Raw genomic sequence first — 16,682 nt, 5'->3', positions numbered from 1 at the left:
CGTCTGCGTACAAAGGCAATAAAAAAAAAAAAGGTGAATGGCCTCTCGAAATTTGACGATGTATTAACCATTGATGGTTTCAACTACATTGATGCTACGGTTTTTATTTTTATTTGTTGTGAAGTCCGGCACTAATCTTGAAACATATAGCCTCAATAGTAACTGTTGACTACCCTCTGCTTCGCGGTAGAATCAGGCAGTAGGGGTATATTTTATCCACCCGTGTGGGCTCACAAGAAGCTTACCATCAGATTTTTTTTATTACACGATGTTATTCCTTCACCGTGGAAGTCAATCGTGAACATTTGTTAAGTACGTATTTCATTAGACAAATTGGTACCCGCCTGCGGGATTCGAAAACCGGTGCATCGCTACATACGAATGCACCGGACGTCTTATCCTTTAGGCCACGACGACTTCGTGTATACCCGACCGAGTACTCTGCGCGTTAAACACTTTTTGGCTGGGTGGTATTCTAGTAACCTCAAGGGGTTATGCTGGATTCGCAGAACGAGTAAGTGAGCTCATAGGCTCTAACCAGAGGAAATTCGCTTAATGCGCGACATTTATCTTTGTGATTAAAGGCGCGTTTTATTGGAACGAAGTTCCTTACGGCAGGCTTGGAGGGGATAGGGATTTTGCTGCGCGACCGAACTGAAAAAAATGTGATAGTAAAACCGTAAGAAAAAATCCGTGGAAAAAAGTGCGTGGAATAAAACCGTTAAATGAGACGTGTGCAGGCGTGACAGTCGCATAAACAAGCGAGTAGTGTATAATACCTTTCTCTTTCTCCCTCTTTGTTTTCGTTCTCTCATCCATTCTCTTTCTTTTATAAATATAAAATATTTTACATTGGTTAATTGTATACATTACATTACACACAATGTGTACATACTAAAATCTTTGTAAGGTTTTCTAGATTATCTTTCTTGCTGTTTTTTTTGCAAATTGTGTCGATTCTACATTATCCGAAGGAACTTCGTTCCTACCTGGTGTCCCACGACACCATATTTCCTTTCTTGATATCAACGTCAACAGTTGACTTCAATTAAGCTTACTCCATTCAAATAGGCTGAATAAGTTTTTTGTTATGATATTTTATGTAAGAACCGAATTTCTCAAGGCAGATCTGTCGGGACTACAAACTTGAGATATTGGCAGAGGTATTTTCTGTTGTAAGCATCCACCGAGGAGGGAAATTGGGAGTTTCTGCCCGAAAGGGGGTAAAATAAAAGCACACATGTATCAACGCTTCCTTAGAATTAAATTAAACTTAATTATAATAATATTATATTATTTTAGTGATATAAATAGTTTAGTGTATTTGACTTGTTGATATTGTCATTGACATTTATGTAGATGAGAATAAATGTTTTTGAAATATATCTCATTTCATTAATAAATGAATTACAAACATGTTTAGATTTGTATCAGGGGGAGAGCGATTTGGTAGATGAGAATAAATGTTTTTGAAATATATCTCATTTCATTAATAAATGAATTACAAACATGTTTAGATTTGTATCGGGGTAGAGAGCGATTTGGGCGTGCTTGGGATTGAGCATGAGCATCACGATCAAATCTTCATCTACTCACAAATGCATCGTCATAAACATATTAAATTTTTGTTAATATAATATATTCCATTAGTATACAATAGTATAAGTTATATTTTAGCTATTACATATGTATGTATTTATAATTTAATTTATATTTCAATGCACCTACCATTATTCCCTCTACACTACCTTTGGTTAACTGGTAGAGAATGCCTTAGGCATTAAGTCGATCAATGTAAATAATACATGGCCACAAAAAATGGCTAAAGAACCCTTTATTTCTGACTTAATTTTATTGATTTGTCCGTTCCAAATGACTCACATGCACTTTTTTAAACATTTATCATCTACTATTTAATGTACTCTGTAATGTCCTTAACGAACTGCTTACTTGTATCAACAATGTAATCAGTCATATTTTTATTTTTTTAAAACAATAAGTTTCGGTATAAAATATACTTACAGTTTACATTTGTATGGCAAAAGGCAAAGAGGCTATCCCAGAATAACTTTGCGTCGCTAAGTAGAGCAGGAGCTAGATGTCTGGGGCGTGACATGGGAGGAGGTGGAACAGACTGCCCAAGATCGATGCAGATGGAAGATTTTGATTCGAATCCTATACCCCAGCAGAGGCTAGAGAGGAAAGAAAAAAATGTGAGCCGTCACGGGACGCCTGGCAGATGTGAAACATCGACATTATTTTGTAAAAGTAATATGCAGAAAAGAACAGATTGTGATAGGAACTAAATATGTCATAATGATAAAATAAAATATTACGAAAAAATAATTTGTTTTCAAGTAAAACACAGGTTATGTGTACTGTAGTAAACAACACTGTATACACTACGGAGTATAGACTATAGGTATCCGAGCTCAGTGTAGCGAGAGAGATGGCTTAACGCCGGATCGAGTGGGAGAGAATCGCACAGTCGATTGCGCATTGCGACGCGTCGCCACACTGTACTCACTACTGCATATAGACTGTATATAATATATACCATCATATACGCATACCCTGGTGACGCGTCGCCACGCCAGAAATCGGTTTTACGTGCGGCTATAGATGTTTCACATCAAAAGAAAAAGAATATATATGTAATGTGTTAAGTGCTTACCAAAGCCCCTAGACATAGCGTTTTTAGTAATAAGTCTAATAGTATATAATAATAGTAATAGGTCTACCTCTTCCTCTATATCCTTCCACATTCATAGTTCCTCATCCCCATGGATCATACGGTACAAAATACAGAGAGAAGCGAAGTCCCTCTGCAGACCCAGAGGCTCCAAACGATCCGCGAGAATGGGATTATCGAGTCGAAAGGGAAGTAGCTGCTATTTGGGAGCCCCGGGTCAGAGGTGGGAGCAGTACTCTGCGGGACTTGTGCTTTAAAAAAAAGCAAAAGCAAAAGTCTTTGTCCATCCTTGAAGTATCGCTTCGCTCTGTTGAGAACTCCCAGCATTGGACGCCAACTTGGCATTGCCCTCCAACTGACTCCGAAATTGGATATCGCTCGAAATGTCGACCCCAAGTATTTCGATACCCGTGGAAGATTGCAGGGATACTTCTTGGAAATGCGGCACCGTGACAACGTTAGTTAGTGGTTAACGTGCAGCGATTCAACGCAGTCACTGACGCGAATAAACATGTGATTATGTTTATTGTTTTATTGAACCATAAATAACCTTACTTTGCGAAGTGAAACTTCTTTAGAATCGTTGTGATGTGATTTCAAACTCGATGAAACGAAAAAATTCAACGTGAAGTTAAAATATCAATTCAAAGAGGGCGCTACCTCATACTATAAATTACAATTATTTCTATTTAGTTTGTTATCAACAGATGTCGCTGCACGTAAATTCAACAATTCCTGAATCGCGATGACGTATGTTACACAGTTGATAGACGTTCTCGTATTTCTCTTGCTAAATCATATTTACCTGGCGTATGAATACTGTGATCATGCAGGCGGTTCCCCCAGAGTGAGGCTGCTCCATTGCACTGTGGAATGGTTGGTGGTTGACCCTTGCGATTATTCTTATTTTTTATAAGTTTCACTTCTATCCTGTGTGACTTGCACACACACACACACACATTTTTGCGTCGCTATTCAAAGAGATACACATTAGCAAAAGTATTCAAGTGGAGACCTCGTATTGGACGTCGTAGCCTGGGCAGATAATCTTCACGTCATATTGGATCCCCTCGATCCACTATCGGTGCTTTTAGGTACTACAAGCACCAGTCAGTGTTCTCGACGAACCCGACACTTGCGACGAAGGATTTAGCGAGCAAATTAGCCCTCAGATACAGCCCACTGAGTTTCTCGTCGGATCTTTTCAGTGCAACACAATAATGATTGTGAGCAACACAATAATTTATCTCTAAAGCCAGTTGGCACCATGCATACCAATAAGCAATAAATCAATCTTGAATGCGTTTTAATGCAAATATTTACATTCAAGTAATAAATTATAAATGTATGCGACAGCGTGTTGGCTCAAAGCATTTTTTTGTCTAAAACTAAGCGCGCGCAGCACAAGTGAAACACACTCGTGAATCCGTCCTAAATCTACAAAAATGCAGTGATGATGCCAAATTCCAAGTACTTATTTCAAAATTGGGAAAGGCCCCTATACAACAAGTCACAGATATACTCTGCAGGCCGCCTGATACTGGAAGGTATGAAACTTTAAAAGCACGCTTGTTAGATATTTATGAGGAATCTGAGAATCGTCAGGTGCAGAAACTGATTGGTGAGATGGAGCTCGGCGACAAAGGCCCTCACAGCTTCTTCGCCGTATGCGTGACCTCGCCAGGGACAAAATACCTAATGACACACTCCGAGTTTTATGGCAAGGCCATCTGCCCGCAGCTATAAGAACCGTCCTGGCGGTTACTGAGACTAAGGACATGGAGAAATTAGCTGCCGCTGCAGACAAGGTAATGGAGACGTTACAGCCGTCGCAGTTATCGGTCGTCGAAGCCAAAGTACCAGCTCAAACGAGTGGTAATAAGGATATATTAACTGAGATAGCAAAGTTGAGCATCCGCATGAGGAACATGGAGCGATTTCAACGTAAGGGATCACGTCGGGGTCACCAGTGTGAGGTTTATTGGTGTTGTGGGTTTATTATACGTTCTACTCAGGAAACCTCATCAGAGTGGTCAATAAAACACTAAGTATAAAGTATAAATTATATGTTTATTCGCGCAGCGACCGCGGTGGATCGCTGCACTTTAACCACTGGCTGTATGCACAATAACTGCATAGTAAGCGAAGCGGGGCGGGGCATCATTCCCCTACACTAAGATTTCAATAGGTTAATCAAGCAAAATAGACGAATTTTTTGGTAAATATCCCATTCGTGTAACGCTTAGGCCCAAAATGGGGTTTCTCCTTTAAAAGTCATCGCGGCCTAGACGTATCGAGCGAGGCCAGTCTTCGAATCGATTTTCCTAATGGAATATTTGTTTGAGTTAAACACGAATTATTTTCAGGACAAAGGATCTACAACGGGCAATAAAAATCAAGCCCGCAAAAATTACAATTTGCTTAATTACTGCGAAATTCGGACTTAGACCTCGAGCCTGAAATTGGCTGGCGACATTCGCTTTGTTATGTCCACTGGCTCCAGCAAAAAAAATCTTTCAACAAAAAAACCTTTGACGAGCACAAAGTGTCCAAGCATTACTTCTAGAACAAATTCTTTAAGTGCCGCGCCAACGGATATTACCAAATTTACAACGTTTATGTCGATTGGAAAAACACTAATTTTAACATCCACTACAGGATCGAAGTCATCCACGACTACCTTTTCCAGATCTGCTTCGACTACGGCAGCCCCTTCTGCTTCTAACCCCGCAGACCCCAGTGCCACAACTGCTGCTCTAACCTCCGCTCCAACCTCTGTACCACTTGCTGCTACAACTCCAGCCCCTAGAGGAGGGGTACAAGAGCTCATCAGACGCGTTGGTGCGAAATGAATACAATGTAGACAATATCAAGATTTATGTGAAATAAATAATGTGTTGCAAATGATGTGACAAAAAAAACCAGCAGCGTAACGACAAGTTCTTTTATTTGTGCGAGAAAGCAGAAAGCAGGTAGAAATGGCTGGCATGGCTTGTTTTATTAACACTATCCCCCCTTCGTTGACTTTGGCTAGCGGCAGTGGCGGAAGGGGGCGTGTTAACATGGCTTGGCGGCTTGGCTGGCGGCAGGGCATGACAGCTGACGTCACGTCCGTTACAAATGTTTAATACAATTGATGTGTTATGCGTAATTCAAGACCAGAGTTAAAGTATCATTTGAGGTAAGAAATTTTAGTAATCATGTTACAGTCAAAGTAAAAAAAAAACGATTTTGATAATACCTTGTTTGTAGATTTGGGGTGAGCTGTGCGTCTGGTTGTAGTGCTGAACACGGTAACCCCCTTACCCGACCCGGGTTCTGACCTCAGGGGATCGGACCAGAGTGTGGGGGAGTCGTTTAGTGGGTAGGGCCCTAAATACCATCCTTGGGCTTGCTCTCAACATCTGCGGATCGCCCAATCCCACATACCGGGGACATGGTAATAGTTTCGGCTCCCGACCCAGAAAGAAAAGCAGTTTTCTGCGTAGTTCTATCCCGAAACAGCCAAGTGTCCGGCTTGAACAACTGCTGTCGCTTATAGGATGATAAAATTGTCGTGCCGGTTGGTGAAACTCTAAATTGGGCATGGCGGTACGTCACATATACTGGAGTTCGCTTATGTCCGATTAATGTCTGCTGCTAAACGTAAACAGTAATTTTCTGGATCACCCCTACTTTCCCGTATTGAGTGTGGCAGCGTGTCTCGGTCATGTGCGGAGCTTCTGGTGTCAAAGTCCTTTTGATGAAAATTCAAAATGCAATTACGTTACGATGTCTTTTGGCCATAAAATACATAGGGCATGCTTTTTTCCTTACCAATTCGCTAGTAGCCTAAGGGGCTATTGCAGCTACGCACGAACGGGGAGGTGAGCCCATGGGCTCAACCTGAGAGAACCTGCTAGCCCAAGCAAGAGCGGTGCTTCGCAGTCTACCACCGGATCGTAATCGCGACCCACTGAGAAGATCCGATAAGAAACTCAGTGACTTCTTCTTCTATGGATTAGTTGGTCTCGTTGGTCGATTTCTTATTCGTAATCGACTTATTCGACGAAGATGGTGACCGGTGCTGGAGGGGCCTAAAAGCACCGAGAGTGAACCCGGGGGATCCGATAAGACCTGTTTCGGGTGAGGACGGCTTTGTGTTGCCCCATTGACAGATACGCCTACAGAATCGAATGAGTTCAAATTCTCTCGAGGACTATGTTGAGTTCATATGGACTATGTTGTGTTCATTCCCAATCTTGCAGACCGAATGGTAAACCGTCAACGTCGCCCAAAACACGTCATTCCGATCCACTAACGGTGCTTTTAGATACCCCAAGCACCGGTAAGCGTTCTCGTCGAACCCGTCGTTTGCGACGAAGGGCTTGGCGAGCAAATTAGCCCACAGAGACAACCCATTGAGTTTCTCAACGGATCTTCTCAGTGGATCGCGATTCCGATCCGGTGATAGATTCTGCGAAGCACTGCTCTTGCTAGGGTTAGTGTTAGCAACAAAGACATATTTGAGCCCCGTGAGCTCGCCTAATAGTTTGGTGAATCTAGGATAACCCCTCGAGGTTACTAGAATAGGTAGGAAGAAAAAAAAGTTGCTCCATCGCTTGGCTCGGATATGACGCGCACGCATTTGCTCCATCATCATCATCATTCTTTACTATAACCCTCTGCTGGGGTTTAGGGCTCGAATCAAATTCTTCCATTTATATCGGTCTTGGGCAGTCTGTTTTAGCTTCTGCCACGTCATGCCCAAGACACCTAGCTCCTGCTCCACCGAGCGACGCCAAGTTGTTCTGGGGTGGCCTCTTTTCCTTTTACCAGACACTTTCCAGGTCAGTACTCTCTTTGATATGCGAGTATCGGGCTTTCTCAATATGTGACCAATCCAATGCCACTTGTACGTACAAAAACCTTTTATGAATTCCTATGTCTTCAATAATTACAATGTGCGTTTTATAAAAGTAATTAAAATATGTATATGTACGTGTTTTACAATGCAAGCAATAAATGTAATGGACGAATTGTAAATCCTTTAAAGGGTTCAGTTCAAAATATTTTAATTTTTTCGATTTATTATGTAATGTTTTTGTTGTATTTAACTGGGAATAAATATATTTGGGAACAAATCGCGAATGGTCATCTGGCCCCAAATTCGGATTCCTTGCATTATTGGTACCAGAGACTGACACACCTACTTATATACGTTTAAATATATAAATAATAAACACTTAGACAAAGAGCACACGAATGTTTGCCCGATGCGGGAATCGAACCCAAGACTGTGGACACAACAGCTAGGGGCCTTAGCTATTGCACCACCAAGTCAGTTAGTCATCATATAATCGGTGACCAATTGACACTGCAGTCTGAACCATGCCTCTTTTGATGATTGCAGTCCGGACTCCCTGGCTTAGTCAATCTATAAAGTTAAAGATACCTCCAAAGCAGATTGTATTGCGGCTGGCAGATATGGAAAATCGAAACTATTTTGTACATGTAGTACGCATAAAAACTTCAGAGGTGTCAAGGGACACCCGGATGGAACGAAGTTCCTTTCGATTAATTAGTGAAGGAATTGTTTTTTTTTTTTAAGATATAATAATAAATTACGGCATTATGAAGAAGAAAAAGACAATACTATGAACTAAATTACTATTGTTGAAACGCTATCTCGAGAAACTGTACTCATTACGCGGACCAATCGGATACAAGCAATGTCACGCGATAAGCGCCTACACGTTGATTTGTCAGAATGACGGATCTAAAAAGTGTCGTGACAACTTTTCGTAAGAATTTTTTCCGTTTAGCCCCCTTTCACAACGCGCGATAAGGAACTTCGTTCCAAAAATATAGTTTGCGACAGGAAATAAATGGCTTAAGTGGGCCGCGATTTCGATCCGGTGGTTATTTCAGCAAAACAGTGCTCTTGCTAGGACCAGTTTTAACAAACTGTCTCAGGTTAAGCCTTTGAGCTCACCTACCAATTGATGAATAGTCCTGGAATAGTCCGATAAACTACTAGCGTTTAAGTAGATAACTAAAAAAATTATACTGATAAATACACACTAGATATTATTATGTACATCTATACTATTATATACCTGGCCAAAAACTGTTTCATATCAAAAGACATATCAGAAGGAAGAAGTCAATAGTGATTGTGATATTTTTTAAAGATTCACACGGCTTATCGCAAATCGAATTCACGATTCGGGAAAAACACTTTTAACTCTGTAACAGCTAATTATTGAAACATATTCTGTAAACAATACGAATAATAACGTATTGTTATGTTAATAATATTATTTAAATATAATAAAATAATTCATAAACGTATGGTGTGCCATTTACAGTAGATTGTAGTCTAAACCGATAAATACGTGAGCAATAAAAGTGAGAGAACATGTCCTTAAAAGCGAAATGTTTGGTAAATATCTTAATTTTTTATTTTATTTATTTATTAAGGTGTTAAGTGGTTATAGGAGCCCATAGACATCTACGACGTCACCCACCTGGAGATATAAATTTTAAGGTCTCAAGTTTAGTTACAGCAGCTGCCCCACCCTTACGAAACTTACTGCTTCACGGCAGAAATAGGCAGGGTGGTGGTACCTACCCGCACGGACTCACAAGAGGTCCTACCACCATTTATATATATCGTATCAACAACATTCAAGCAAAACTTGTTATATCTAATCGAAATTGTCGAATGTCTAAATTATGTCAAGTCTACACTGATAGCAGCGAAACGAAATCAGATCTTATAGCTTTCCTTTAGAATTCATATTCGCATGTATAGTTCATTTGCTTTACGTTTCTAAAAAGCTGATTAGATTAAATATCTATGTAACGGAGTCGTTCAAGGTAATTGAAATTGAGTTATTGGTCATAGAGCGTCTTGTGAGTCCGCACGAGTAGGTACCCACATTCTGCCTATTTCTGCCATGAAGCAGTAATGCTTTTCAGTTTGAAGGGTGAAGCAGTCGTTGTACTGCAAAAACGGAGACCTTAGAACTCATGTCTCAAGATGGTGGCGTTTACGTTGTACATGTCTATGGACACTTCGATGACGTGCTCACTGTGTGCCTTGTCGACACTGGCTCTCTCATACACGTCAGTACACGCGAACACAGCAGACACACTTCGGTGACGTGCTCACTGTGTGCCTTGTCGACACTGGCTCTCTCATACACGTCGCTACACGCGAGCACAGCAGACACACTTCGGTGACGTGCTCACTGTGTGCCTTGTCGACACTGACTCTCTCATACACGTCGCTACACGCGAGCACAGCAGACACACTTCGGTGACGTGCTCACTGTGTGCCTTGTCGACACTGACTCTCTCATACACGTCGCTACACGCGAGCACAGCAGACACACTTCGGTGACGTGCTCACTGTGTGCCTTGTGGACACTGGCTCTCTCATACACGTCGCTACACGCGAGCACAGCAGACACACTTCGGTGACGTGCTCACTGTGTGCCTTGTCGACACTGGCTCTCTCATACACGTCGCTACACGCGAGCACAGCAGACACACTTCGGTGACGTGATCACTGTGTGCCTTGTCGACACGGGCTCTCTCACACACGTCGCTACACGCGAGCACAGCAGACACACTGCGATGACGTGCTCACTGTGTGCCTTGTCGACACTGGCTCTCTCATACACGTCGCTACACGCGAGCACAGCAGACACACTTCGGTGACGTGCTCACTGTGTGCCTTGTCGACACTGACTCTCTCATACACGTCGCTACACGCGAGCACAGCAGACACACTTCGGTGACGTGCTCACTGTGTGCCTTGTCGACACTGGCTCTCTCATACACGTCGCTACACGCGAGCACAGCAGACACACTTCGGTGACGTGCTCACTGTGTGCCTTGTCGACACTGGCTCTCTCATACACGTCGCTACACGCGAGCACAGCAGACACACTTCGGTGACGTGATCACTGTGTGCCTTGTCGACACGGGCTCTCTCACACACGTCGCTACACGCGAGCACAGCAGACACACTGCGATGACGTGCTCACTGTGTGCCTTGTCGACACTGGCTCTCTCATACACGTCGCTACACGCGAGCACAGCAGACACACTTCGGTGACGTGCTCACTGTGTGCCTTGTCGACACTGGCTCTCTCACACACGTCGCTACACGCGAGCACAGCAGACACACTTCGGTGACGTGCACACTGTGTGCCTTGTCGACACTGGCTCTCTCATACACGTCGCTACACGCGAGCACAGCAGACACACTTCGGTGACGTGATCACTGTGTGCCTTGTCGACACGGGCTCTCTCATACACGTCGCTACACGCGAGCACAGCAGACACACTTGGGTGACGTGATCACTGTGTGCCTTGTCGACACTGGCTCTCTCGTACACGTCGCTAAATGCGAGCACAGCAGACACACTTCGGTGACGTGCTCACTGTGTGCCTTGTCGACACGGGCTCTCTCATACACGTCGCTACACGCGAGCACAGCAGATACACTTCGATGACGTGCTCACTGTGTGCCTTGTCGACATTGACTCTCTCACACACGTCGCTACACGCGAGCACAGCAGACACACTTCGGTGACGTGCTCACTGTGTGCCTTGTTGACACTAGCTCTCTCACACACGTCGCTACACGCGAGCACAGCAGACACACTTCGGTGCTCACTGTGTGCCTTGTCACGTGTAAATAAAAGTGTAGTTATAAGCTTCGGAATATTTGTTGTTGTTAAGCACCAATTGAATAGAATTTATTTTGCAGATACCTCTCTGTCTTTCGGCGTGTTTTACTGGTTCGTATCATTTCATTCTTAAATATAAGATAAAATGGATTTGTTTATTCAATTTAATTTTTTATTGACCCACAAAACTCTTCAGTGACAAGTTGCTATTTTTTTATTATAGCGTCGCTGGGCCAGGCGTTGAGCGGTATGGCTACCCCAATTTCAGCGCTTCTTCAGACAGCTCCTACAATCCCTGTTGCGCCCGTTACTACAGTTCCTGCTGCATCCGGCGCCTCACCTTCGACTGCACCTAGTGCTCCAATTACAGCTGCACCAGGTGCCCCAACCGCTGCTGCAGCAGATGCTTCGACCACAGCTGCACCAGGTGCTTCAACCACAGCTGCAACAGGTGTTTCAACTATTGCCGCACCCGGTGCCTCTACCACAGCTGCACCAGGTGCTTCAACAACAGCTGCACCGGGTGCCCCAACCGCTGCTGCACAAGATGCTTCGACCACAGCCGCGCCCGGTGCGTCTACCACAGCCGCGCCCGGTGCGTCTACCACAGCTGCACCTGGTGCCTCCACCACAGCTGCACCCGGTGCAATAACCACAGCTGCACCTGCCGCTACAACCACAGCTGCACCAGGTGCCCCAACCGCTGCTGCAGCAGATGCTTCGACCACAGCTGCACCAGGTGCTTCAACCACAGCTGCAACAGGTGTTTCAACTACTGCCGCACCCGGTGCCTCTACCACAGCTGCACCAGGTGCTTCAACCACAGCTGCACCGGGTGCCCCAACCGCTGCTGCACAAGATGCTTCGACCACAGCCGCGCCCGGTGCGTCTACCACAGCTGCACCTGGTGCCTCCACCGCAGCCGCACCCGGTGCAATAACCACAGCTGCACCCGTTGCCTCAACCACCGCTGCACCCGGTGCCTCAGTTCCTGTGCCCGTAGTTGCACGCCCCACTGCAGCCCCGGTTCCCCCTTTAAGAGGACTAATGCAAGGATTTGTGAACAACATTATGGTGTGAAATAAACACATTGTGAACAAACAATATTATGATTTAATGACAAGATTAAAAGGAAAACCAAATAAAGTCTAAATCCAATTCTGTTCTGGCACCTGTAATTTAGGGATAGTAACTTTCAAAGCATTTATGTTACAGTCTAAGTGAAAAACGTATTAAGAGTAATATGAGTTTTACTGGTGGTAGGACTTCTTGTTAGTCCGCACGGGTAGGTACCACCACCCCGCCTATTTCTGCCGTGAAGCAGTAATACGTTTCGGTTTGAAGGGTGGGGCAGCCGTTGTAACTATACTAAGATCTTAGAACTTATATCTGAAGGTGGGTGCCGCATTTACGTTGTAGATGTCTATGGGCTCTAGTAACCACTTAAAACCAGGCGGGCTGTGAGCTCGTCCACCCATATAACCAATAAAAAAAAACCGCACTTACATTAAGGGATATTATTCTGACAGTTTCTGATGCGCTTGTCTGCATTTAAGTCTGATTATAGATTACAATTTTCCTACAAGACAACTCTTTTTCAAATCGAGTGGCAGATCTCACCCTCATATCTGAGGTTGTATTTACTTTGAAATTCGTTATATTGAATTCGAAAACTGTCGCAAAAATTTTGTTGTCCGTCCAATTTTTTATTAACTCTTTCTTCTTCCTATGCTCATTCTCCTGCCCTTCTGACAGTCACCTGGGGTCGGCGCAACATGTTCTCTCTTTCCGTAATCGTCTATCATATCATTTCTTCACTCACTCTTACACATATCGTATTTCATGCAATCCAGCCATTTCTTCTTAGGTCTATATCTTCCTCTATAACCTTCCACATCCATAGTTAACACTCTCTATTTCTTCATAATAATATCATCTTCACAATAAAGTACCTCACTGAGAATTTTTTTTTTTATTGCTTAGATGGGTGGACGAGCTCACAGCCCACCTGGTGTTAAGTGGTTACTGGAGCCCATAGATATCTACAATGTAAATGCGCCACCTAAATATTTTACGGCCGTCATAAAAATACGGTCAAAACTTACAATATTCATAAAAAAATTATTTGCGTCCTAAAAGCAATTCGATAATAAGGTAGCAAATGAAGAAAAAAAAACTGATTTATTGCAATTTCAACGCCATGTAAAGCTTAACTTGACCATGATGAAACATGAGTTTCTCGCCGGATCTGATCATCTTATTTCATCGGATTCTATAATATCGTTTTTACCATCGCACGGGTTGTGGCCACCAGAGTAGAGTTGATCCATACTGCCTTCATCCACAGTTCGTTTCCAGAGAGTCTGCCATATACCATACGGTTTTGAAATGAGCACCCCTCTACGCTGCTTCTCGAGCGCGATGACATGTCCTTCTTTATAGCAGATAGCGGCTGGTATTGATGGCGTCCAGTGACGGCAACCATTCACCATCACATGGAAGGTAGGTTAGTCGGCCAACAAGGGCAAAGATAAATAAAAAAACTTGAGTGGGTCGCACGGCTCTTGCCACCAAATATAAACAAACTCTCTTACACTAAGTCTGTGAGCTTGCCTACAAGTCAGAGCGTAGCTGTAATAGCACATTAGGCTACCAGCGAATATGAATGGAAAAAAAACGTTGGAACACATTCTCACAGAGACTAGGTAATAAAATTTGGTTATATTTCAATTGAGGCTTCGAAATACCCCAGAATGGCTTTGCATTACATTGCTTTAAAATTATTTATAATATTATATATATAGATATTATAAATTTTATAATAATATAAAATATTCATAATTTATTATCATCCATTCTGTGTACATAGGTACCGAATATACAACATAATAAATCGAATGCAAAGTTTCAGAGCAAAACAGAAAACACACAAGTCTGATATATTATCTATTCCTCCTTGAATTGATTGTAAAGTTTTTTATTGTAGATTAAATATTTCAACCTTGTTAGAGGTTGTGTTTTATGCAAGCCTATTTGTATGCACAGCTGTTGGCAGGTATATTTATACGAACAAAGAAAAGCTAAACAAACAGTTTTAATAAATAAAGAGAAACTTCTTGTCTCACATGTGCATTATAGATTAATTTTTATTTTACTTTCAATTTACGAACCGACTCGCGGTCTGGACCAGTAGGCGGAAGCCGGTGGCTCTCTGACTCTCCGAATACGATTCTTCCGCGTAATGCTTAGTCCAGACACGAAATATTACTCATTGCCTTGCCTTGCAAGAGACGAGGTAATCATATTTGTATGTATAGGCACGTATACATAATAAAAAACAAGCAGCCATACTTATATACACACATGAACAATAATAAGTATAGTTTTGGGTAATACAGTCTTCATAAATTCAAGGGAATCCGAACCTCCTCTTCCCTGAAGGTTTCAGGGCGGGAGCTAGGAACTAAACCGAGTCAAGAACTCGCGAGAAAACATAATAATAATCTATATATTAATACGTGAAGCAAAAACATTGTATCCCTTTTTACGAAAATTGCGCGGACGGAGGAGTATGAAATTTTCCACACTTATAGAGAATATAGAGAAGAAGTGCACAATGCTAATATTTTTTTAAAATAATGCATAAAAGATACATTAAATCAATAAAGAAAACATTACACACACTACATACAATGTATTTGACGCACACATGCATGCATGCTATTTATTTTGTTCTCGACGCCTGTTGTCAAATTGAGAATAGATTAAATATTGTTTGCCTTTGTTAATTTTTTTTATAGTGTAGTCTTGGCGAAATTTGTGATTATAGAAGTATAAAATACAATCATAATAGTGTACAAACTAACATTTCCAATTAATTATAGTCGAATTTCGACTACTGCGGGACCTCTAGTAATAAGAAAACCGTCTACAACAGCAGACGTGTCAGAATTTGCAAAATTCAAATTTATTTAATTTTACCTAAATTTTTACAAATATAGAAAAAATGCAAACAATTAATTTTAAAAATGATAAAAACAAAAAGAAAAACTGAAAAATTGGATACAAAAATGAAAATAAAGACTTTAAAGAAAACTGCAATGTGACATGTCCACGAGTTCTCTGAGTATATAGGAATTTTATCTATTTGAATAGGAAGATACTAAAAGTATATTGATATATTCAAATAAGCTGAAAAGCTATTGGGCTTAAGCCAAATTTTACAGGGCAGCTATTAAATCTATACTAATATTATAAAGAGGAAAGATTTGTTTGTTTGTTTATTTCGAATAGGCTCCGAAACTACTGGACCGATTTGAAAAATTATTTTTCCATTAGAAGCCGACATTGTCCCTGATGAACATAGGCTACTTTTTTTAATTTTTATTTTATTTTATTTTTTTGGTTTCATGTGTGTTTTAATGTTTCCGAAGCGAAGCGAGGGCGGGTCGCTAGTTTAAATATAAAGTTTAAAATTTGGAAAGAATATCATAACAAAAAAACCGAAAAAAAGTGTGTGTGTCCGCTCCGACGCACGACTGGAGTTTACTGGATATAAAAAATTAAACGAAACAATACGAGAAATAGTTCTATATTACGACAACACGATACACTACAGATTATTAACAAATTAACGAGACACAAAACAAACGACTAACAAATATATGAAAATACAATAATGAGAGAAACGCGCGATCAGTACGAGGCTTTGTGGCGGACTGCCGGCGCAGCAGCCCGGCGTCACCTGCGATAACGCGGCCGCGCGTTGGCTCCTGATTGGCGCGCGCACGCATCACGCAATCAGTAGCCAATCAGGCGCATAACGCATTTCGTGTGACATGCTAGTACGATTTTGATTGGCGCGCGCACGCATCACGCAATCAGGAGCCAATCAGGCGCATAACGCATTTCGTGTGACATGCTAGTACGATTTTGATTGGCGCGCGAACGCATCACGCAATCAGGAGCCAATCAGGCGCATAACGCATTTCGTGTGACATGCTAGTACGATTTTGGTCCCCATAATTTTCATACCCCGGGCCTATATATGTAAATCGATTCTAAAGGAGTAAACTCCAAAAAAACTTATTCAGCTATCTGAATTGGCTAAACTTAATTGAAGTTCCATTAAAAACTAAATATATGAATAATAACTTGATACCAAATAAAATGCGTCTTTAATTACAAAAATAGATGTTGCGTGTTAAGCGAAATGTCGCTTAAAACTTAGTCTTCCACTCCTCGATATGAATGATTCTTGTGAATGTCAAGCTTGCTCACCACTAGCTTAGGCTTGACAGTGTCAA

General features: G+C 42.0%; 2 protein-coding genes across 4 annotated transcripts in view; both read left to right on the top strand.

Moving 5' to 3' along the window:
* LOC114250468 (uncharacterized) overlaps positions 1 to 7,815 on the top strand; it is a 28,738-nt gene extending 20,923 nt beyond the window's left edge. Inside the window, exons 10-11 of the mRNA XM_089731205.1 lie at positions 34 to 5,873; positions 7,412 to 7,815. The gene's annotated coding sequence lies outside the window, so the exon portion shown is untranslated. The remainder of the gene's footprint in view (positions 1 to 33; positions 5,874 to 7,411) is intronic.
* LOC114250470 (uncharacterized) lies at positions 5,434 to 12,477 on the top strand. Of its 3 annotated transcripts, XM_089731215.1 has the most exons (4): positions 7,911 to 9,116; positions 11,457 to 11,487; positions 11,600 to 12,115; positions 12,188 to 12,477. In XM_089731215.1, exons 1-4 carry the CDS (start codon positions 9,093 to 9,095, stop codon positions 12,454 to 12,456), a joined length of 840 nt encoding a protein of 279 aa, XP_089587341.1. In that variant the 5' UTR covers positions 7,911 to 9,092; the 3' UTR covers positions 12,457 to 12,477. The 3 variants fall into 3 exon arrangements, with proteins under 3 accessions (XP_028040155.2, XP_089587341.1, XP_028040154.2); XM_028184354.2 differs by lacking the exon at positions 7,911 to 9,116 and adding an exon at positions 5,434 to 5,533 and having other exon boundaries at positions 11,600 to 12,477; XM_028184353.2 differs by having other exon boundaries at positions 11,600 to 12,477.
* The last annotated feature ends 4,205 nt before the right edge of the window (positions 12,478 to 16,682 follow it).

Source organism: Bombyx mandarina, chromosome 11 (genome assembly GCF_030267445.1).
Source record: "Bombyx mandarina strain Sakado chromosome 11, ASM3026744v2".
Lineage (NCBI taxonomy): Eukaryota > Metazoa > Arthropoda > Insecta > Lepidoptera > Bombycidae > Bombyx > Bombyx mandarina.
Note: the sequence above shows the minus strand (reverse complement) of the source record. Positions and strands in the feature narration are given on the sequence as shown.